The sequence below is a fragment of the Battus philenor genome, unplaced genomic scaffold, assembly GCF_028537555.1.
Source record: "Battus philenor isolate CCGP_79_NKW_IND1 unplaced genomic scaffold, ilBatPhil1.0.hap1 SCAF_16, whole genome shotgun sequence".
Classification (NCBI taxonomy): Eukaryota; Metazoa; Arthropoda; class Insecta; order Lepidoptera; family Papilionidae; genus Battus; species Battus philenor.
Window position 1 is genome coordinate 12,594,832 of NW_027181678.1, and position 25,881 is coordinate 12,620,712.

At 33.4% G+C, this 25,881-nt stretch overlaps 1 protein-coding gene across 1 annotated transcript in view; it reads left to right on the forward strand.

Annotated features, from left to right (window-relative positions):
• Positions 1–25,881, forward strand: part of LOC137919409 (GTP-binding protein REM 1-like) — a 61,707-nt gene continuing 35,826 nt past the window's right edge. The window contains 2 exon segments of the mRNA XM_068762477.1: positions 1–35; positions 37–488. Of these exon segments, the coding sequence (XP_068618578.1) occupies positions 1–35; positions 37–488 (487 nt within the window).

Sequence of the window (25,881 nt, forward strand, 5' to 3'; positions counted from 1 at the left end):
ATGCAACAAGTAAGCCCACCGGGGGCGGGCGGGGGAACGACTGAAAGCCGGAGCGTTCAGTATCGCCGCGACCATGGCCACGGACGGACGCACGAAGCGCTCGCAGTCGATATGCGCGCCCGCCTCCGCGAGCATGGAGGCACTGGCCGCTCCGATGGAGACCACGCCAGCGCCGCGACGGAGACCGGCTACGCGGTCTCAGTCGGCAAGGATCACAGGCGGGCGTTCCGTACGCCACCGCCGTCAGCAGCAGCAACTTGACAGGGAGACCAGGGCAAGGTACAGCTCGGAGCCGCGGCTGGCGGAAGCTGAGACTCCACCACAAGTACGGAGACAGGCGTCTGCACGCCGGAGGCCGCCGCCCGCCCAACACTCCCAGCCTCGTCGCTCTAATGCCTTCCTCGACGTACCACGCACCGCCCACCAGGACGAAGAGCCCGACGAGGACTCTTACCGGCTGCGCACGTTCAATACCACGCAGAAAGGAGGTCAGTGCAGTTCGTTCACCCCGCGCGACATGTTCCTAACTTTTTAATATTTTTCTTGGCAATCGTCGACCTACCGAGATCCCCAAAACCTCGCACAATCAGCCGATGCTGTCGTGAATCATGCAAAGTGTTTCATTTGCGAGGCCACCATAAATCGTACCGGCGCTGGCGTGATCGTGCTTACTTTTGAGGTAAAAATAAACCTGGACAACGACGTACTGTAAACATAAAAATTTTGGCAGCAATTTTGCTCTCTTTCATATAATCAACGAAGTTTTCGTCTGGGTATACAGCATTCATTTATTCATAATATATTTCATTCATCATTTATAGTGATCCGAAAAGCCCAATTTATTAGAAAATTAAAATAACTAGAACGCAATCCTTTATTATGGCATCCGTTAACTTAAAATACGTGGCTTCAGGGATTCCAAACGCTTTCTGCAGAGAGCCTACAACCAACACAATCTGTTTTTTTAATAACCACTTTCTTTACTTTTCCTTATTAAGATAAGATTAAATAAACATTTATTTCGCATCATATAATATACACAAAAAAATGAAAATGAAAATAAAACGTTACAGGAATACACAACATGACGACATAGACATTTATTTTTAATAAAAAAACAATAAGAAGTTTAAATAATTGATTCCTAAGTTTGATCATAGTTTTAAAATGCATTAAACTAATATATTATTTATAAGAGGAATTGTGTACTGGACTATGGTTGTTATATATTTAAATTTAATGAATGTATGCTAATGTATAAGTAAATAGCATTCGCCTATTTAAAGAAGGCTTCATTCATTTAAAAAAGATTATAAAAAGGTACGTGTTGTAAGACGCTTCTTAAACAAATCATACATCTAACAAATATATGTTGAATAAACTGTAATGTTTCAATTTATGTTTTATGTATGACACAACCTTAAAAAAAAATCAATGGTTTTATAAATAATAAACAGCGTAATAATAACATACTTAGAATAAGCGTGCCCTTATTCGAATGGCTACATATAATATCGGACTATACTGCCAGAATATAAAAGATAAATTAATGTAACATTTAAAAAGGATCACTTTTTACAGGGTGATTATAAATAAGATTAAAGATTTAAAGTTTTATCCAACATACGAGCAATCCCGCTTTTAAAGCATCACCTATAGCCAATCACCTTATATAGTTTAAAAATCCTTTATTGTTACGTGTACATTATATATAGTACTTTATATAATTATTACATATACTTGATATATACCTGGGTCAAACCGTCTAGCTTGGTATGTCTAATTTCAAGAAAGAGACTCACTCGCCGAATCCAACTCTGGTCGGCAGAGTTCGGAAAGATTCGAAACATCTTCTCGTCCAAAATCCACAAATCTTGAAGACGAAGATCTTTGACCAGAGTTTTGCTGGTGATGGACGGAACCGACTCGTGGTCGCTTGCGACGGGAGCACCCAGAGAGCAATGGAGACGGAGATATTCGGAGTTTCGCTGTGAGATCGAACCAGAAGAAGAACCAGAAGAACCATGAGAAGATTTCAGAAGTTCATCGACGTATCTCGGAGAATGGCTCATCTGAAGTGGCAGTGGGTGGAGCACATTGTTCTTGCAGCTAATAGCCGTGTGGGCTGAGAGGTTCTCGAGTGGTCACCATGAGAGGCGTCGTGAGTATGCCCTCCACTAGGTGCAACCGACGATATAGTTCAGGTTGTGGATAGTCGCTGAATACGGGCAGAGTGGCACCGGTCATCGTGACGATCTTTGGGAGAAGCCTATACCTTCCAGTGGGCGTCCAGCGGATGAAAAGAAGTCGATTGATTTTTTTTATAGACCTCGCTATTGGGGACCTATTCTTCCACCCCCTATTTAACTGGGAACAGGGTTTAGTATTTCTTAATAATTTTTTCACTTGAATTTTTATTTTCGTTTTCGTCTTCTATAGTATACAATATCTTTTTTTCCTCCTTCTATCATTCTACAATTCCTTCTTCCTTTCTCAATCATTTCATTCCTTTCGTACATCCTCAAACACTACAGTTATCCGTTTCTATTACAGTATCACAGTTTTAATTGGTTTAATTATTTTCTCGTGTACATAAATTTTTATCACGGATTTATTTAACAATTTTTTTTTAATATCAATGAATCTATTTTAATTACTTTACAATGTTTATCCACCTATGTTTTGTTCCTGTCTATTGCGTATTGTGCAACTTTCCTAAAGAATTTGAGGACGCACTCTCTTTCATCCTTTTCCATTATAATGGAGGCAAGTGTGCCTCTTCTATATTTTTAAATTCGATTGATTACCTACTAGAAGCATACATACAATATTATAATAATGATATAAATAAGGAACTAAAATAAATTTCCCAAAAACCTTTGCGTCGATTGTAAAACATAATATAGTCCCGTGAATTTTATGAACTTATTAACAAATGAACACACACACAGTTTCCAATTGAACAATATAACTTTTTAAAAATGACAAAGCGAAATGCATGTGTTGTTTTCGACGTTCCTTTGTGAAACTGTTTCGACTGTAATATTGTTTCAAACGCATTATTTAGTGCTGATTTTTATTTCTTTGATACATTGTTACCAACTACAACAATGGTAGCCCATTGTTATAGTGCTTTCGATCATAGGTCACGGGTTCAATTCTCGCTTTACAATCTTGTATAATTCACACTTTGTACTGTAATCATGTAGGAGTACCATTGCTCAGAAACAAGTTTCTATAGGATAAGCAGCAGCGACCTCTTTTTACCATAATACCACATTGCGATGACTACACACTGAGATACCTTTGGGAAATGCTTATACCTTACAGTAGGCGCCTGTTCTGAAACAAAGAAATACAGCTTAATTTCCAAGTATTATTTTACAAAAAGTAAAAAAAATAATTTAATTAAAGTTTGATATTTTGGGCGAACTATGCCCAGGAATATACAACGTCCATACGGATCTATTAGAAAATTATGGAGATGGCTTATTTACAGCAGTAGATGTCTTACAGCTGAAATTATGGCGATGTAAAAATGAATATAATGCATTATCTTTTTTGGTCATTTTCCTCTCTTCTGAGGGTCGTAGATTCTTCTGACTCCGTCAATAAGCTTGTCAACGCGAATCGTATTCCTCTATTATTATCTTCTTACCGCCCAGCCAGCGTAATATGTGAGTTTTTGGATGTTTCTTTTAAGCTTATGTATAATGGAGATGATTATATATTTCACTAGTACCGAGATTTGAGCCCGTGAAATTAAACCACAATTCTAACCGCGAAACTGCTCCGATCATTATTTTGTGCAGACCAAAAATGTTTGATAAGGGATTTGTTTATTACTTCGGTGTCCAATTAGCGTCTCCTTAAATTAAATTGTTAATTAATAAGTAATTATGAACGAACTTCATAATCGCGAGTGCTAATGGATGTGAAATATAATTTATAAAGACCTCCCTGTCAAATAATTGAGATATCCGAAGTTTGCTGAACTTTAATATTGTTATAAATTGTTTATAATTAATTTATATTCTTTTAATTTTCAAAGCACTTTTATTTTATAGATGTTTGATTGTGTTCTTTAAAACACAGAATAAATTAACACTACCGACTTGAACTAAGTTTATTTTATTTATTTACAGAAAACATGTCAGAAATGTATGCATTTAAATTATATTTTTAATGCTTTATGAGCAATTAAAACATTATGTTGCACGTATTTATTGAAAGTATGCACAACATTTACAGTATGAATATCAGAACCTACAGTTTTTTCTACTGACATTTAAAAATAGTTAATTATAACTGTCAATGATGATCACATCATTGTACGAGTATCAGCTGTATCATCACCCTGTATATCATCGTCTTAATAGACGCTCACTGCAAGGCATACACCTCTCCCTAAGATATCTATGTTAGAATATACTATAGTAGCACCGCTTGGTACGCAGTTGATGGTATTATGGTACAGAGAACGCTATTGCCCCTCCTCTGGAAACTTATTTAGTGAGTAGTGGCAATACTATATAATTAATACACAGTGTGAATCATATGGACACGTTCTTCGACACCAACGATACAATCTCCTTCAACTTATCATGATGGGAAAGGTCGCTGGTAAAAGGGAGGTTGGTAGGAGAAAGAAGTCGTGGCTTCGTAACATTTGAGAGTGGACCGGAATCGCCAGCGCTGCTGAGCTATTACGCAGAACCAAAAATAAGGAAGAGAGCAGGAAGCTGATAGCCAACCTCCACTAGTTGGAGAGGCACTTCAAGAAGAAGAAGTGTATCATATAACATTGTATTTCTGGAATCGAACTAGCGACTTACGATCGTGAATCTCAGTCTTTTACCGTTGTGTTACCACTCCTGAACATAGGCCTACCTACTATAAAAAACGGTGTTTACTTTTAAAGGTGCCAGTCAAAAATAAACCAAAAAAACTCAATCATAAACTGTGATACTGGAAAACAAAGTGATATCTTGCAATCATAAGGGAAGGAAGGCGATGTATGGAAGGGGATATGTACGAGAAGGAAGCGAGATGTTGTGAAGGAAGTCAGGAGAATAAGAAATAAAGAACTCACCGCTGTCAGGTTATGGATTTAATTACCAGAAGCAATAAGATGCGCTAATTTGCTGTCAGCTTTTAAAAAATGATAAAAGAGACCTTCCTTTGCCTGTAAAATAGAATATGTTATAGCATTTGTTATTTATTCGTATTTATGTAATACCTTTACCACCTAAGGCACACGCGCGCACACACACAAACACACACAGACAGAGAGAGAGGGACAGTATGTTTGTATTTATGTATGTGTATATAGTAATGTATACATTTGTATGTTTATGTATATATATTTGTGCAATTGTATTATACTCTGAAATGTATAATATATTTAAATGTTTATATTTCTCTTATGTACACCCTAAACTGCCTAAACGCCTCGAGCGATAAGACCACTTCTTGTACCTGTATACAAATTGGATATATTTTTTTAGTTATTACGTATAATATTTTGTTACGTTTCCTTTTAGTTCTATTAATTAACGTTTTGGTGTACAATAAAGTACAGAAAAAAACAATTATCGATTGTAAGGTGCCGTCCTAACCATGATAGGAGAACGAGAGACCCCAAAAATAAGGTCATAAATAAAAAAAAATGTTGTATAACACTAAATGTAAGGTCTATATTTTTTATAAACATTAGTTTTCTAAAGAATGTTTTAATATATAAGTTCACTAGTGCTACTAGCTATTTGCAAATAAGCATATAAAAGTAATTTAAATTCTTTAGTCGTTTTCAAAATTTTCAAATGAAAATAAATAAAAATTATTGTACCCAGACATCTGATAGACGACTATGTAAAACATTTATAAATACATCGTCAGCTCAAATACATTAAAATAAAACATAAACATTAAACGTGATGTCGAGAGAGCAATGTATTGCGAAATCAAATAAAATTCGCTGACGAAAAATGAATTGAGGCGAATGGAAATAGTCTAATTTGTGTATATTATGAATTATATATATGCATACGTGGAAACAAAACATATATAGTATATATATGTACATTAGTGATACAGTTTCTATGGACAGAGCTAGCCCGGCGGTAGAGAACTGACTTGCGATCGTAAATCATGGGTTTGATTTCAGGGAGTCTTCGATATAACATGTATTTATATTTTTAATTAATTTAATTACAAGTTTTTTTTTTATTTATATTTCTGATATTTAACTTGCACTTTTAACAGTTAACACGATTTTTATACATTCTTATTCATTTAATAATTAAAGGTAAGTAAGAAAAGGATCAAAATGTAGCCTCCTCCGCACATACAGTAGTAGTCGTGCAACAAAGTGCACCGCCCGCCAGCCCGCTGATAAATGCGTATGCGGCAAACAATGCGAATCACACAACCGCCACCGCCAAATTACTCAACACGTGTTTCACCCCTCCACGGGGCATCTTCAGGAGTTATGTTACACCGATTAGTGCCAAACACAGAGTCCAGAGTGTATATACACTTTATTTTACAACATAGATTATAACTAAAAAAGAAAAAATTTATATAGAGGCACAAGAAGCAGTCTTTTCACTCGAGGCGATCTCTACCAGACAAACTATGGATGGAGATATGAATAAATAAGAAATGCTACACAATATCCTATTTTTAAAGCCAAGGAAGTGCTCTTGTGTCATCTTTTTAAATGCTGATAGTGATTTAGCGCATCCTATTGGTTCTAGTAATTAGGACAAAAAGGATTTTTTTATCTCCTCCGTAAGATATAAGAACTTAATGAATACACTGATATTGTCTCACATTTCCTGTTTTGGCTCGATTTCTGCAGCGAAAGTCTCATGAAGCGAGACGACGAAAAGGTTTTTACAGAGAAAAAGAAACTACCTTTTTTCCTCGTACAGACTGAAACTATTCTTATTACAAAATAAAACGATGTTATACGTGTATGTTAAATGTAAAATTATATTGTTTATTCATGACATTTAAAATAGTTTTAACTGCAATATGCAATCGGTAAACGTGCACCCTTATACAGGATGTGATCACCACAATTCATATATTAGTGATATTGATATATTCTCATGCTCTCTCGCATCTTTTAAAAAGACAATTTCGTTCGAAATTATTGAATACACACAATACAATTTAAACCTCATTGGAACGTGACGGCTTGCTGTGACTCGTAATTATTGCGGTGTGATATGCAGTATTGTTTAGTAATGTTTTTATTTGTTTTGTCATTGTTTGACTTTAAATCTTTAAATGTTCTTAGTGAGATAGTTATAAGGTAACAATTGTAACTAATTTTGTATTTCTAAGTTTCTAAATTTACACTTTCTTACTGCCTTTTGTTACTGTTTATCTCCAATAAAGTAAATAAATATGTCCACGGCTGGACATAGGCCTTCCCCACAGACGGTTTTAACAAGGTTTTATATCAGTTATATTTAATACGGATTAATTTAAGCTCTTCTCTTCTTGAAGTGCCTCTCCAACTAGTGGAGGTTGTCTATCAGCTTCCTGCTCTCTTCCTTATTTTTGGTTCTGCGTAATAGCTCAGCAGCGCTGGCGATTCCGGTCCACTCTCTAATGTTACGAAGCCACGACTTATTTCTCCTACCAACCTTCCTTTTACCAGCGACCTTTCCCATCATGATAAGTTGAAGGAGATTGTATCATTGGTGTCGAAGAACGTGTCCCAATTAAGCGATTTTCCTTCGTTTTACTGTGAGCATTAGTACGCTTAATAATTTAAGCTCTAAGCAATTTAAATAAGTGATATATTTTATTTCTGCTAATTTGTGGAACAACACTATTAGACGGAAGGCGATTGATATAAATGACACCGACGGGGGTTGCTACTTCAAGTGAAATAACGCGCACAAAGAGATCCCCTGCCTGTTAATAAATAATCCTTTATCGACACTCATAGCTATTGAGGGAATAGATGGAGTAACGGTATTTTCCACAGCTATATTACTTGCTATTAGCTGCGAAACCTTATATGAAATTTACTATTTTTTTCATGTAACACTTTTTTAAAAGTAAATTTATATATACTCAGTAGTTTCACAGGATCACAGACCTCTCCTTAAACAGAACTAAACATAAGAGGGATCAGAAAATAATGCCGCTTTCTTAAGTAAAATGAACACGACTACATCTTTAACAAGTTTTTATTTCTAATCAACAATATATTCACCTTCGTTATCAACAACCTTTTGCAATATAGTATACAAAATTTTAATACCGAAGCGGTAAGAATCATGACACATGACATTACGGTCCCCCTAATATAATATGATTCGTACATGCCTACATATATATATATATATACTCGTATATATTGACTACTTAAGTTTAAGCGTCATACTTGTATAAGGTTTAGACGTGTAATTTACTTGTCATCAAAAAGCTTTCAAGAATTTACACCTATGCACAATCATTCAGCATAAAGTAATCATTTTAAAATATGTAACAATATTTTTATAATTACAATGCAATAGGACAAACACTTGTGGTAGTAATAATTTTAATGAGACATATTGTAAACAATATTTAACAAGTAGTAATTCGGATTTCGAAAACGCTTTTACTAAATTGACAGACAAATAAGCTATACATTCAACCCTTTAAAGTTGTTACACCTATGACCAATCACTCTGTATAATTGTCAGGCAAGATTTTATATTACAAAATTCTTTTGCTTTAATTATTTTTGTAAAAAACAATTGTTTTTCTATCATAAAAAAAGTAAATGATTAATATTTTGTTTGACCCATGAAAATAAATAAAGGCTATATTTGATTTACAAATACATTTCCCGTTCGAACGATACCTCCAATCTAATTTAGGAGGGATCCCATATCGAAGTCAATTTTACGTGATGACAAAAATTAAACTCATTCTATAAACATCACAGTTAAAATATATCTATGGTTTATTATTATAATATAACATTTATTATCAACAGAACTTAGTTTGAATGAAAATAAGTAAAAAGGTAGTAGTAGTACATTCATTACCTAAATTACTTACATTATTCTTTGCAAATCACTTACAGTGACTTATTGACTTATTGACCTTCCACTATAAAGCTTAATTAGTCTAAATAATATGTATGTATGTATATATACATATATATATATATATACACACACATATAAATATATATATATATATATATATATATATATATATATATATATAAATATATAAAAATTATGTATGTATGGGGCGCATAAAATTCTTACGCGCCCCATACATACATAATTTTTATATTAAAGCGAAAGAGTTAAACTCGCGTCAAGTCCACTTTCGAATAGACCTCATGTAAAGGCGTGGGCGCCACTTTGGAAAAGGTTTCTTTATCTTAAAGCTATGAGATTCCAAACGCACCCAGATCAGATAAAAGCGTATAACTAACTCAGACAGGTTTTTTCGTGGGCACACTTTTACAATAGCCTTATTTATTTCTTCATATTTATTTTATTATATTACTACCCGTATAGAGACATTTAAAGTGACCACCTGTGGACGTCAAGAAGAATAATAGGAGAACCCAATTGGACAGAAACTATAAATGCAGAACACAAGAGTACTAATCGAGCCCTGATCAAAGAATAACTTGCAACATATCCAGGCGATTTTTTTTGTGATTGCTTTTATAAAATTATTAATGCAGTAATAGAGTAATTTATTCTCAATGTTAGTGTCTGTTAAAAATTATATATTTTAAGAAGGTTTTATTGAATGAGCTTTTTAAATTAATTATAATGTATGACATAACGCATGGGAGTATATTGTTATATCATTCAAAGTTGTGTAATACGTTCTTTTTTGCCACGCATTAAACCTCCTTCCATATGTCGAAAGAGATCACTATATATGATATATATGTTGCTATATGTAATGTATATGTTTATATTTGGATTTTTAATAAATAACAAATTTTTACTGCTCTCTCTAAATATATACTAGAATATATATAATGTTATTTATTAGGTGTTCCAACGCATTACATATAAGACTAGTTATCCTCCGGTCGCTTCTCGTGGATCGCACTGATTTTTGTCATTATATTACTATATTAAAAGAATTTTTCTAAAATAATAGTAGCCTAAGTTACTTTTCATTACATCATCTACCTGACAGTATAAGTCACGACAAAATCGACCCAGCCATTTTAGAGAATAGCCGGAACAAACATAGCCAGACAAAAATGTCTAAAAACCAAGTAGTAATAATCAATACAATATGTCAGGCGACGCATCTGACGAAGATTTTTTTTAAATTTATTAGATGAGCCCTGAGTCCAAAGAAGCTGTAAAAGTCAGAAAGGCTAACAGCGTCTAGCGTCAATTAAATATATTCACTTAGCCAACCAGCTAAAACAAACAGAGAGATAAAAAATAAAAAAAATGTATTTTTGGTATTTATAACGTATATGATCATAGGCATGTAGTAAAAAGCGATTATTTTTATATTAAATACAGACACACACTGACCAATTTTATATATCAGTATAGATATATATTAAATTACATGTAAAATATAGTGTTGGTTGAAATACACATACTTTATACACTTTTATTACGTAGTCATATATCTTAACGGAAAAAGCTTTCGTAATAAAATGCCAGCTAAGGTAATGCATATAATAGGTTTTAGCTTCAACTCTGCGATTTTATAATGGAAAATTTCACGATTGATTCCATTCAAACTGCGTGTGCTTTTCTGTCTTATTTTATCAGTTTTTGTTTTTACTACTTGAATAACAATTCTAATAAAAAGAGATATCGGCTTATTACTTTACATATATACTATTTTTATAGCCAGCTAGCTTTATGGAAAGGTTTTATACAAATCATCGTTACAGCTGTTGAAATATCACCATTGAACATAGGCCTCCAACAAGGATGGAAGGACGTTGTAAGTCGTCTTCACCAGATAACCTAAATGTACTAAAAGCCTTATATTCTAAGTTGGTTGTTTGTTTTTCGAAGATCTGGATGCGTTTGGAACCTTTGTAATTTTAAATAGAAGGAAGCCATTATAAGAGAAGAGGGTCTCCCAAACTGATTCTAGTTTATAGTAAACTGAGCTGCCCTGAAATTAAAATTATTAAATTATAAATTAATGCAACTTGTCTTTGATAGTCTGAATACTTAAGTTATTTAAATTGTAACTTAAGTTATTTATATAACTCTTAGTTTAAAGTCACGAAGCTGTTAAATAACGAGTGAAAAGCATAAAAGCACAAGTCTCACAAAAGTCTTAAGTACAGTTTACCTGAAGGCTCTCTGTACGCTCGTCGCGTTTGTACACGTTGCATGAGCTTGCACGAGACGTAACCCTCAAGGTTGAGTGCTCAAAGACTGAGGAAACTTACGTTTACGGGGAAACGTAATTATTTTGTATGGAAGTGTATGATTGCATATTATTTTTAAATGTAATTATGTTAAAGTTGTTTTTGGCTAACATATAAATATAGGGTAATCTATAGTTGTGACCGTTCAAAGCCTCCGTTACTTAAATATCTCGTCATGTACGGGTCGCAACGAAATGGAATATAAAGAAAAAAGCGGTTAACGTAGGTAAATAAATAAAAAAAATCTAACGGTTTTCGAAAAAACTTTTCTGATTTATTTTTATTCTCAAACTTTGTTAGTTGTTTATTTACGTAATGTACAGAACGTATCATAAAATATTTTTTATTCATACAAAATTTTAGTACAGTTTCATTATTTATAGTCTTTGTTAAAGAAGTAGTTACAGATTTGTTTTTGGAAGGATGTATATATATATATATATATATATATATATATATATATATATATCTTTAACGAACTCACAGAAGCTCAACGTACCGTAGAGGGGTCTACGATACGAACGGTAGAGCCTAGCGAATTGGTTAATGAAGGTGGCGTTGTGCTGGTCATATAGCGCACAGAACAGATGGCCCATTGGGCCTTAAAATTATAGAGTCCAAGAAAATAACGAGACCAGGAAATGATAGGCGCAGCGTTGATGGATGACCATGTAAAGTCTAAAAGTAACTCTGCCACCTTCGAAATCTACAGAAACGTCTTCGGTTGAGGTTCTGGAGTCCAGCAAGATGAGGAGACCATGTAAAGATCGTAGATAAACCCTGGATGCAGGCCCTTTGAAATCTACAGAAACATCTCTGGTGGAAATAATTATATTAATCATTACGAACAAAGTTCGATGTCTTTATTCAGTTCAAAAGCGTCGGCTAACATCGAACATTTTGATTCGATACGAAATCTCGCGGAAGCCTGTCGGTGCGCGTGACGCAGTTTTTACTAAATTTAGCACGCCCTCCCCCCGCAACTCTTTTCTCCTCCTCCCGAAACCCTACGAAAGAAATAATAAAATACATTTGTCATCATCTCTGTACTTTTCAGTTTTATTTCTTTTTAAATCAGGAACGTGTATGAAAAAAAGCGTGTTAATATTTAAAAAACATTTACGCTTGAGTATAAAGTGTACTGAAGAACGAAAGTAGGTAGAAAAGGCTTCAAATTCTCTTCGGTGTGGTAGACTCGACGTCCTTAAAAATGTAACCATAAGTCGAATAAAGAATTTTTGAATTTGATTCTAGTCACATGTGTACATCAATAGATGAAAGCTATAAGATTCCAACTTAATAGAAATATGTACAAAGTTGTGCCCATATATAACGGCAGCCTTCAACTTAAACTACCGGGAACCCTTGCTTTAAGGTTCCTGGCACGAACTGATACGAACTCGGTCGGGATTTTTGTGATAACTTTTAGAGACGTCTTTAATAAGGCGGCAACATAACGCTTCACGAGACACAAAACACGTGCAAATCGACCAAAAGCCGATCGTTTACTAATTCTTCAACGCCTACAATATCAATATGTATATATATATATATGTAATATATATGTTTATATATATAGTTATCGATGGTCCCAACCACTTTAGACATAAATATACATATATATATGTATATATATACCGGAAAGACTGTTCCGATTGTTTCGACGACTGGAAAAAGCGATGGGAAAGTGCGTTTTATTAGACAGGGATTACTTTTAAATATATGGAATTGATTTGTGAGAATAATTAAAGAATTTACAGGAAATATCCGGAGAGAGTACATATCATATTTTAGCATTAATTTTAGATAGTACAACTAAGGCATCTTAAATATTTAATGGAATCAGGCGTTACCTTGCGGAAGTCCATCCTAAGTAAGAAAAGAACCAATATTTACTTTTAGCCACTTCCGCACATGCAGTGGTAGTCGTGCAACAAAGTGCATCGCCCGCCAGCCAGCTGATAAATGCGTATGCGGCAAACAATGCGAATTACACAACTGCCTAATTAGGACTCTGTGTTTGGCTCTAATCGGTGTAACATAACTCCTGAAGATGCCCCGTGAAAGGGTGAAACACGTGTAGAGTGATTTGACGGTGGCAGTTGTGTAATTCTCATTGTTTGCCGCATACGCATTTATGAATGGGCTGGGGGGCGGTGCATTATATAGCACGATTACCACTGCATGTGCGTAAGTGGCTAAATATTGGTTCTTTTCTTACTAAGACATCTTATTTCGAAATACCAACCTAACACATATTATAACATATAAATTGTACTGTAAAAATGAACCTAATAAAAAAATATTTTTTAAATGATTTCCGAATGTTTAAACTATATTTTATTCAGTTGGTTTAACAGTTCTGCAAGAACACAAATTACAAGTGTCGGTTATTAATATAACCGTCCGATTTAAATGTGACCGCACCTTAATACTATTTCGGTACGTCTTGGCCCCTACCCAAAAGCACGCATATTGATATCGCGTCACGTAATGGATATCACGCGCTGTATTAAAAATTAAAAAAAATATATATATGCCGACGAATATGTCTGGTACAGGTAAGGATTTAGACTAGTTTGAATATCGAACATCAATAATTATTCACACGTTTCGTTTCGATTTTTTAGGCACTAACAAATGGTATATAAATTTTAATATTGAAATAATTCGACAATCAATTGAAGCTAAAAATCAACGAAACGCATATGGCACACGAGCCGCAGTTTGACCACCCCTGCTATATATATTTATGTATATGTGTCTTTGTATACATGTATGTTTTGAACACGCTAACTTCACGTTATTTATATTTCTACTGTTTCCATACTATGGTTTTCTGGAAGAAATCGCCTCGTGTGATAAGACTGGCGTTGTATTTCTTTACTATTACGCAACTATGTATATATTTTTAGCGTGTACAATAAAGAATATTATTTAAAAATAAATAAATAAATAAAACTACGAGAATCCAAAACGTTTGTCATGGGACCTTATCAATCCTGATCCCGTGACAAACTATCAGGTGTTTCTTTTGCCCACCTTCACAAATATTCTTAAACGATTAGAGTAATCGATTCGTAATTTGTATTATCATTTAAAAATATTCTACGACGTAATATATACAAATAAATAAAATCGATATGTCTGTTTGTAATATTAAAATAACCGCTTTTTGCTAAATGCTGATGAATATATATACGGTACATACACCAAAATCACATTATTTTGTTTTTGTCTGTCTGTCTGTTCCGGCTAATTTCAGGAATGTCTTTACTGATTTTGTCGAGAGTTATATTGGCAGATAACTAGTGTAATAAGTAGTAACTTAGGCAACTTTTTTTTGTTAAATTTTCAATTTGTATGTTATCTATACATATGTATATCATCCATTTTTTTGAAGTAGCCGAAAAATGGCTTGATTCATGGATTGCCTCGAAAGATGAGTCATTTTTCCGACGGGAGATTCAAGTGCTACCAGAGAGATGGGAGAAAGTCTCTAATGATGGATAATACTTTGAGTAATGTCATTGTAAGCATTGTATTTTAAATATCTTTTTTTGAAAAAAAAATAAAACAGTGAGAACTTATTCAAGGTCCTAATCATAATTTAGATAACATTCAAATTGAGCCGTGATAGCTCAGCGGTAGAGGACTGAGACTTGTGACTGTAGGTAGCGGATTCGATTACAGAATACAATCCCATATATTTCACACTAAGTGCATTAAGACTGCTCGCAAACAAATTACCAAAGGATAAGTCGCGTCTTCTTCTTACCATAATACCACACTGCGATCATAAACCTATCTGCTAAGCGTGGCGTGACCCCCAAATCTTTGATGAAGGCCTAGGCCTTGCAATTGTTGTCTATCGTCTGAAAAAATGAAGAAACAATTTTCGTTGTATTTATGTCCAAAATAAGTGTATACATATGCAGATGAAAATAGATTTCATTAGAAAATTACCTGTTAATTATGCTCCGCGAGTCGTGCTTCTGAGAAGTGCCAAATATATAACATATATCACTTCATAAACCCTACCGGTCTGTAGGTAAAGATTGACAGGTGCCAACGGGCGTATTCACAGTGACGTATTATAACATAGTACGAAATAGATAGATAACATAGTGTCGATTCTGTTTGCACTGACTGATTTTATTTACGAAATGGAGAATTTTTAAAAGAATTATTATTTAATTTGTTCTTGAAGCATTTGTTACTTTAAATATATCAACCCTCCTTCATAAGGCATCGTTATAACGCGTTTTTCTATCACGCGATTTATTATTCTTATCAAACAAATATTTCCCTATTCGTGTTCTGATACACAATTATCTCTCCCTCTCTCTTTCTTTCTCTCTCTATCTCTCTCTTTCCCTCTCTCTCTCTACTTTTAACGAGTACTGTACATTAGCAACGAATATTTTAGTATATGGGACATAGCAGTGGTAGCGCAGTGATATAGGACTAATACTTGCCATCGTGTGTCGCGGGTTCGATTCCTGGAACGCAATCTTGTACAATCGAATGATATAGGATTGCGACAGTTAACAAAGAAGTTTCCAGAGGATGTGCAGCAGCGTCATCTGCGTACAATATTGCCTCACTACCATCATCAGCGCGATTGCCATGCGTGACGATTTTGATATGATACTGAAACGATGGTGAATATCTGATCACAGAATTTGATTCCTTGACCAACAAAATTCACTGACATGATCCGCCAGATTGATAAGTTCAAGATACATGATCAGCAATAGACAGGCCACATAACGCGCAAAACAAATGACTGTGGAAAGACGACCACCGAAGAGCAAGCGCTGCGGATGTCCATACAAAATGAGGAAAAACGATCTTTTTAATATCGTCGGAAGCCATTAGATGCTGGCCGCTTTCGACCGGTCGTATAGGAAATTTTTGTTGGAGGCTTTTATCTAGAAAAGATGATGGCGATGATAAAAATTATCATCATTTTAATAACATATCTTCCTTGGTTTCTGGTCAAATTAACATATCACAAGTGTTTCTATAAATAAAAATTAGAAAACTCGTGTTTTAATTTTACGGTACAAATAAACAAAGTTTTTAAAAAAAATTACCGCACTGAACTAAAATGCTCTACCATCAGATGCTTCTTTAAATAATCCCTCGCGTGGAAATGAATGAAGTCGTATATAACTGACGCAGATTGATTCCCGAATAAATTGATAGTGAGTTATGTCAATTAAAACATCGATTATCGACTTTTATTGCTTCTGTCCGATGAGAACGCATCGCCGACTTTGATTCTGGAATGTTCGAGGTAAAGCCAATTTCAATCCGTCGAAAATTTACAGCACTATCGCCTGTCTGAGTTAACATAGCGCTCTTTCAACCCGCCTTTTGCAAGTGAAAGGGACAGATGATTGTAGTGGGCGTCAACGATTGATATGAAACCTAAAGGTGTGTTTACATGTGTCTACTATGCGGCGACTACTATAATAAAATACAATGCTAATAATTCAACCCTATCTTCGTTTTTTTTGCTTAAAACTAATTGTTATATTTTTATTTTAGATATTGACTAAATTATAGTTTAAGGCCTTCTCCATTTTCTTCTACATCTCAGTGTTAGTCATTGCCTTTTATATATGTCTTACGCCCATTATCTATTTTGACATATAAGTTATATAAATAAAGAAATACAATGAACGCGTGTTAGAGACAGTTCGAAAAGAAAACGTTTTCAGATACTATACAAAACTGTACTTTACTACGAATAAATAAGGTTCATTGTCATTTATCTTTGACATTTTCGTTTGCATGTGACTAGATTAATATATGGGCGTTGGTAGAGTTATTGTCGAGATTTGTGAACGTTGGAGCAATTTTGTCGTTTTGTCTGAGACGTGTTTGTTTTAAATTTATTGTGATGATCTGTGGCAATTCATAGCGAAAATATAATGTATTACACTTGGTAGGATTTTGATGTAAGAACACACGTCTCCATTCAAAGAGGGTGTGAGGGATATAATCCATCGAAATCCTGTTATATTGATGTATGTTATTTATCCTTACGGATCCTGGAATATGCTTCCATCATATTTTATACGTGCATGGTGACAGACTTTGTTCTGGCAGTAGTTATTGGTCTTTCGATTTCATATCACTTTTTTTTTAATATAAACGTCGGATAATGACCAAAATCCTAGAGAAGGTTAATCAAGACGTAAAGTTCAGATTCACTTTATTGTCATGGAGTACGTGTGACAAATTTAATGGTCACAAATCGGATCACAAAGGTAAGAAAAGGACCAATATTTAGCCACTTCCGCACATGCAGTTACATGCAGTGCACAGAGTCGCTGTGTTTGGCACTAATCGGTGTAACATAACTCCTGAAGATGTCCCGTGGAGGGGTGAAACACGTGTTGAGTAATTTGGCGGTGGCGGTTGTGTGATTCGCATTGTTTGGCGCATATGCATTTATCAGCGGGCTGGCGGGCGGTGCATTTCATTGCACGACTACCACTGCATGTGGCGGAAGTGGCTAAATATTGGTCCTTTTCTTACTTAGGATGGACTTCCGCAAGGTAACGCCTGATTCCATTAAATATTTAGGATCACAAAGGTGCAAAAATACTCCAATCTATGTAAGTAAATATTTATACATATACACTACACACATACACTTTACATTTACATGCTTATATATATACCTATAATATATATATATATATACTTTACGTCAATTATTTCTGTCAATAGGTGATTTATATGTAGTATTATCTTATTAATAAACTAACAATGGGTTACTATAGGTTTATAAATAATGGTTAGTTATTTATGAAACTAAATAGTCAAATAGTTATATAGTTTTTAAACAAAGGCTAAGTAAATGTTTATTATACCAGGTACCTGCCGGTATAAGTTCTGTAATAATTTTATAAAAGGTAGTTTTATTTTTCTTAAATGGCAACACTACTCGACTCCGTCACTCCTTTGTGACAACTTTCAGTTAAAAAGATTGAGAGTGGTGGGGTTGAAACAGCGTTTTGATTATTAAGTCGGGAGCTCGGTCACTCGTTCGATAACCATCGAAGTGATAAGTTGTTTAGTGGAAACTATGCTAGTTGGCCTATAAGAGTATTAAAAGTGAAATATGGAATTAGAGTTTTTCTGATAGTTCCGTCAAAATTAAGCCAGCCATTTCAAACAGATAGACAATACTTATGTGTGTATATATGTATATCAATATCCATGTAGTTAACAGCGGTTATTTTAATATTACAAACATACACTTCAAGTTTATTTATTTGTGTAGAAGTAACGAATTCCAGAATGGGCTCTTTATATATGGTGATTGCAAGTAGATGTAAAATTTCCAACAATTTTTGCTGTCGATTTAACTATATTAATGGCATTCACCTCTTTACAGCTTTTTACATCTATAATGAATCTGTGTTGTGTATTATAAATGTTATGTATTATAAATATCTTGGCACTGTTTTCTCTTTTAAGTCGTATTTTATTAGTAATTCAATTATGATTATTGTATGTTATGCTCAGAGAGTAGTCTCTCAGCTTCTATAGCATTTTTGCGAATACCCACAATTGATCAAAGCTAAGGCTTCTATTTAATATTGGATCATTCACTCTACTCGATATCAAGTCTTCTCTTAGCGTCATCTATGTACGTACTCTAGCATGACATAGCTACAATATTTTCAAATTCAAATTGTAAAATTCTTTATTTAAAATACGATGAATTACATCTTTTATTAACTTAAGTTTAGTCTTAATATGGGAAGTACAGGAGAAATAAATACTCGAAGTCTTTATATATTTATTTATATTTATATTAAGTTACTTTGAAATTTAACTAAATACTAAGACTACTAAAGAATTACGTGGGTTTTAAACGCATACTGATCTGAAAAAAGCAGACAACTATTACAGTTAGTTCTTTTACGTGTTATACACTATGTTTACATCGATATAGAAGGCTTCTTACAAAAGAAATATTTCAGTCAATATGTTTAATAATAAGATCGAAATTATTCAACTATTTTTAAAAATAATTACATTTACTACCGGCTTAAATTCTCTCATAATTTGAATCTAATATAGTGATTACGTTCAAATCAGATCATTGCACCCTTAGAACCTTTAAAATGAGACACTTGACCTTTGTCTTAATTATTAATTGAACCCCTAAACGCTAATTAGGTTTGCCGACAGTTCAATTAAATTAACTATGTTGTTAATTTATGAAGCGAACTCTTGTTAACACGTATTCGTCTCCAAGATATCCGATGATTAATCTATTTCAAATGGAAATTACCTCAGAAACTCACGTTCGCCTTTGAATAGAAAATTCACTCGTAATTAAGTTTAATATATAACATCTATAGTGTTGTAAATGAAAATCACTTTATATTTTTTTTATTTCGTAATTCATTTGTTCATTTCATTTATACATTATTTTTTTAGCTATTATTGGTTTAGATGGTAAATGATCTCGTTAATTAAGAAAAGGACTAATATATAGCTACTTCCGCTATGTAGCAGTAGTCGTGCAATAAAGTGCACCGCCCGCCAGCCCACTGATGAATGCGCGTGCGGCAAACAATGCGAATTACACAACTATCACCCTTAAATCACTCAACACCTATTTCACCCCTCCACGAGACATCTTCAGGAGTAATTTTACACACGACTGCTGCTACATAGCGGAAGTAGCTATATACTAGTCATTTTCTTACTTAGGATGGACTTCCGCAAAGTAACGCCTAAATCTATTAGATATTGATCTCGTTAAGGTAAGATATGCAGGCCGATCCTATAAAAAATTTCTAGGGCAGGCCTATGTCCATCTCTGGACATCTTATAGCTGAAATGATAATCATAATATTATCGAGTTGTATTTATTTATTTATTCCAACACGTCACAAAAGGTTATTTTTATAAAGAATACGGTGAAGTGGGATAGTGTGTAATCAGCTTAAATCATTTATCTAAATAGAAATATTTACAATAACCACTTGTGTGTGTCACGAGATGCTCGAAGAGCTCTTTTTGATTGATGTTAGATTCAGATCTATCTTTATGGTGGCCCCTAAAACCTGTGACTAACAATGCACCTCAAAGACTAATAAAATATATATATAATATATTTATATTATTATTTATTAACACCTTTTGTACACCATAGCCAATAACTAGAAAAAAACTATTCACTTAGGACAGTGATTCCCAAAGTGGTTTATATCGACCCCTAGGGGTCTATGACAACCCGCAGGGGGTCTACGTCAGCGAAATAAATTTGGGGGTCCATGAAATGAAAATGGGAGTCCATGATAGTGGATCTCAACACATACACTGATAGTACCTATTTACTTACATCGTACTATCTTTTAATATCAAAACATTTACGTTATTTATAAAAGTACCTATGAAGTAAAAAAATATTAATATGTTACATATGTTTTACATAACAGATACAAAATTTTATTTTAAGTAGTTTTAAATTAAATTCAATAAATAAATGTATTAGTTAACATGCGTTTATACCTTAAGTTTTAAACACTAAACTTCACTACAGTTATAAATTTACAGAAAATCAATATCAGGTAAGTAGGGGGTCTACCCAACACGGAAAAACATGGCAAGGGGTCTACGACACGAAAAAGTTTGGGGAACTCTGATTTAGGACAAGAGGCGATCTTATCGCTCGAGGCAATCTTTACCGGACAACCCTTGGACAGATATGAAAGACATGGAGAGAGCAGTTTAGGGTGTACATACATACAAATACATACATTACTATACACACATACATACCCTTATATATATACATGTACATATATTTTGAAAAGGTATTACATAAATACGAATAAATAAAAGATGCTTCACAATATTATATTTTAGAAGTAAAATAGTAGGTAGAAATAATATATAAAATATAATAAGATATAAATATGAACATTTATTTAACAATAAAAGTTCCTAACATTGTCGTAGCGAGCTACGCCGTAGTCGCCTACGTCAGTTGCAGAGGCAATCTAAGCTTTGTTCGCTTAGCTGTCCCAACCGCTGCGATGGCCTCGTTCGCGTTGACACTCTTTGATTATAAATTCAAAAGACGTTGTGATTAGACGCGTTTATCAAGAATTATTAGACGATTAACTTTATTTGAAAACAGGTGACGTTTAATTTCCTTTTATTATATAATTACGTATGAGTTTTTTAATTAATTAATCTTTATATGCAAAGGGACTAAATGCTTTTAGGCATTTAGTGACGAAAAATATTTCTACAGGTAATTATCAATGAGATAAGTAGTAAAAGATTCTAGATTTTCCTTATGGTTTGTGTCAAGGCGTTGCAAGTGTGGCGTTAATTAGGAAGGCAAAGTGTTAGACGTAAATTTAGATATAAATAGAGAAATATATTAAAGGCCCACAAAACATTAATATTATATGTAAACTTGAAAAATTATTAAATTTCATTGAGAGCAACTGTTGAGTTTCTAGCCAAATTTTCTCAGTTTAGCATTCCAAACCGGTGGTAGCTTTCTACTTATAATATTAATACAATCGACAATTCAAAAGCGAAGATTTAATTTTGTATTTCCGTTTTGTTCGAGAATGCACTGGTTGGTTTAAAATCAAAACTAGGAGTTGAGATATGGTTGCATTTCTGAAGGTCAAAAATTAGTCGAATGCAGTCGAAAAATCTGCATTCAGTTAGAAATGGACACATCAACATAATCGATGATATCACTGCACAAATATCGTTAAACAAGGAAACCTTTGTTTTAATAGACTGGCACCAAGGAATATTAGCTTTATCATATCAATAACAGGGACTATACTTGAGATATATATTAATATATAAAGAATACATATATGTAGGAATAAATGAAACGAAAAGTGAATTTATAGCTAATTTTAGACCTTTAGTTCAGCATGTTGAAAGAGTCTATTTAAATAAATTATGAATAATACACTCATAAGTGTCTATAGAGTTACAATAATATATATTTCTTATAAAGTCACACAACTTTTTTTAGTTTAACTATCGTTGTTTCAGCCTACAGACGTTTTTTTCCTTTAAATTGGCAGATTTTTTTAATATTACATTAATATTCATACCACTTGACTTTTAAGACCCAAGGATGCCAACAGAAAAAATTGAACAAGCGTTCGAAAATTAAGAAATTCACATACAAATAATTACTTTGCGTTCAAAATTAATGCCACTATTTTTTTTTAATTCTGATGTATCTCTACAGATACATTATCAAGAAAAAGGTTATAAGCCATAGGTCTCCACCAAAGATATCTATCTAGAGATAAAAAATAATTGCTACACAAGCGGGTTGGCGATCGCAGTGTGGTATTATGGTACGCAGAAGATGCTGCTGTCCATCCTCTGGAAACTTCTTTGTGAGTAGTGGCAATTCTGTACAATTAATGTACAAAGTGCGAATTAAATAGGCTTGCATCCCGGGAATCGAACTCGCGAACTACTTTCGCAAGTCTCAGCCTTTTACCGCTAAGCTACCACTGCAAATAAACTGCACATAAAATAACTAGTCAATTAGCAATATAATAAGAAAAGTTTAGTAATGTATTAAGAAAGCACAACCCAAAGAAAAATGTAATAAAAAAATAGAATATGTAGATAATAAAATAAGGAATAAAAAAAATGTACCTAGCCACCTAAGAGTAATAAGATGATGGAAAGAAGGCGATGAAAGCAAGAAGGAATGAAAGAACAAAATGAACAAAGATATTGTGATGGAAATAAGGTAAGAATAAAAGAAATTGAGAAGTATGACAGTGAGTGAAGGATAAAGATGAAAAATCTGAAAAACTTATTTGTAAACAAAGACCCTGATCCCAACTAATTAAGGGTACGAGAGGCCTCCAACAGCGGGGGCCAAAAAAAAAGCTACCACTGCCCACTATATATATACGATAACAAGAAATGATTTTTTTTTTCATTAACTTTATTCAATTCAGGACTTTGAGAGAGAAAATGCTTTAACATATTCACAACGTGTCTACTTAGTATTGAAGTTATAGTCTACAGTTATGAGCCACATTCTTTAACCACTGAGTCATTGCCCCAATCTCGACGAAGAGCATTTTGTTTAATAAATAAAGAGCACGCTATCATTAGGTGACACTAAGGAAATTTACGCCACTGAACCATAATTGACTCCCCTAACCACAGCGCCGCCGGGAGGCAATAAATGTCAGGCATATTAAAGCCTTTTTTTATATTTTTCTAAGCGTTGAACTATGTTCTAACTTTTTTTTCTAAACTTAAATAATAACATTTGTTCTGATAGAATTCATGCTGTTAGAGATTTTTGGCCTGTCTGAAAAATAAAATAATGATACGTATTTCAGAATAATGACTTTATTTAATGATTAAATATGAAACATAGTTTAATTTAAAAATAATTGTGATAAATTATTGATAAATACTAACCGTAGCAGCTGATAAACGAGTATTTAAATTTAGAACCTGTAAACTGTCAAATGCGGGAATTTTTTGGCAATCTGTCAAACGCGCAAAGTTCATAGAAATCTGTCAAACGCGCAAATTTCATAGCAATCTGTTAAACGCGTGAAGATTATAGCAATCTGTCAAAGGCCAGAAGTTCATAGCAATCTGTCAAATGCGTCAATTTCATAGCAACCTGTCAAACGCCCAAAGTTCATAGCAATATGTCAAATACGTGAAGTTCATAGCAATCTGTCAAATGCGTGAAGTTCATAGCAATCTGTCAAACGCGCAAATTTCATAGCAATCTGTTAAACGCGTGAAGATTATAGCAATCTGTCAAAGGCCAGAAGTTCATAGCAATCTGTCAAATGCGTCAATTTCATAGCAACCTGTCAAACGAATGGAGCTCACAGCAATCTGTCAAATGCGCAATAGTTTCAATTATCAATAATCTTCAGATATTTTTGAAGTTTCGCTGCAATTTTCTATTGAATATTAAAGTAACTAAGGGGAAATACGATTTACATTTATGTATATAGATATTATTGTATTAATATGAAAGTACAATGTTTTCATTTATGCTTTATTGTACTTTTTAAGACCATTTAACAATAAGTATCTTCGATTTCGGTCTCAAAATAAATCAGAAAATTTAATATTTTGGTAATATTAAATAGGACTTTGATAAATTATCATATAATACAGGTGGACATTTCAATATTATTTATTCGTAATAATTTGTTATACTTTTACATAGACATTACAATCTATTTACGTGATATGTAGTTTCAGGTTTCAGCAGTATATATATGTGATTAATATATCCAGCCAAACATCTGTTAGATATATATATATATATATATATATATATATATATATATATATATATGTATATATTACTTTACCTACTTTCTGTCAATTAATGAAGGCTCTATTAAAAATCAATACTTTTAGAAATAATAAACAACTTATTGATAATATAATAAGAAATATATATTTTTAATATCCCTTTATACAGATTTTGTGTTGCCAGAAGAAATAGGCCTGTCACATTTTAATAGAAAATATACGTATTTAAAAGTGAATATATACAGAATGATTGGAAATGAGAATTAGAAATAAATGATTGGAAATTGTTTATAAAAGCTTGAAAACTTTTTTAATGACTTTTGATTTTTGAATAGGATAAACCATATATTAATTAACAGTAAAATGCTGGTATATATAATGCCCTTTAAGCTTTCACTGATCACCCTGTATAACTTTTCATAGTATAAATTTGTTGGCATTTTTTGTATCTCTTCATTACATGCGATATCTTTTTTTATCTTTATTCTCACTCAATATTCTTGAAATCATATCCTTTATACAATGTAATATATTCCTTACAAAACATATACAAATCCGTGGAATTTTCATAACAAAAGGGAAATGAATATTGAGATCCGCGGCAAGGCATTTAGGATATCTAGTGACCCGTGAAACTAGTTCGTACCGGTTTGTACCGGCTAAGATTGAGATATTTTGTCATAAGAAACTTTTTTTGTTAGGTTTATAAATAAGAATTTTCTTAGTTTATTTTATAAAGGATCAAATGGAAAAATCCTGTGACGTAAGACAGCGTTTAAAGAGTATTATTTCATCGGATACGTCTTTACATATGTTAATATTCTATGTTGAAAGTTGTCGACATGTTACCATCCGATTTAAAGTAATAATAATAATAACAACAAATTTTATTTCAGAATAGCTACTTCTACTATGTAGCAGTAGTCGTGCAATAAAGTGTAATAATAATAATAATCGGTGTAACATAACTCCTGAAGATGCCCCGTGGAGGGATGAAACACGTGTTGAGTGATTTGACGGTGGCAGTTGTGTAGTTCGCATTATTTGTCGCATGCGCATTTGTCAGCGGGCTGACGGGCGGTGCACTTTATTGCACGACTACCACTGCATGTGCGGAAGTGGCTAAA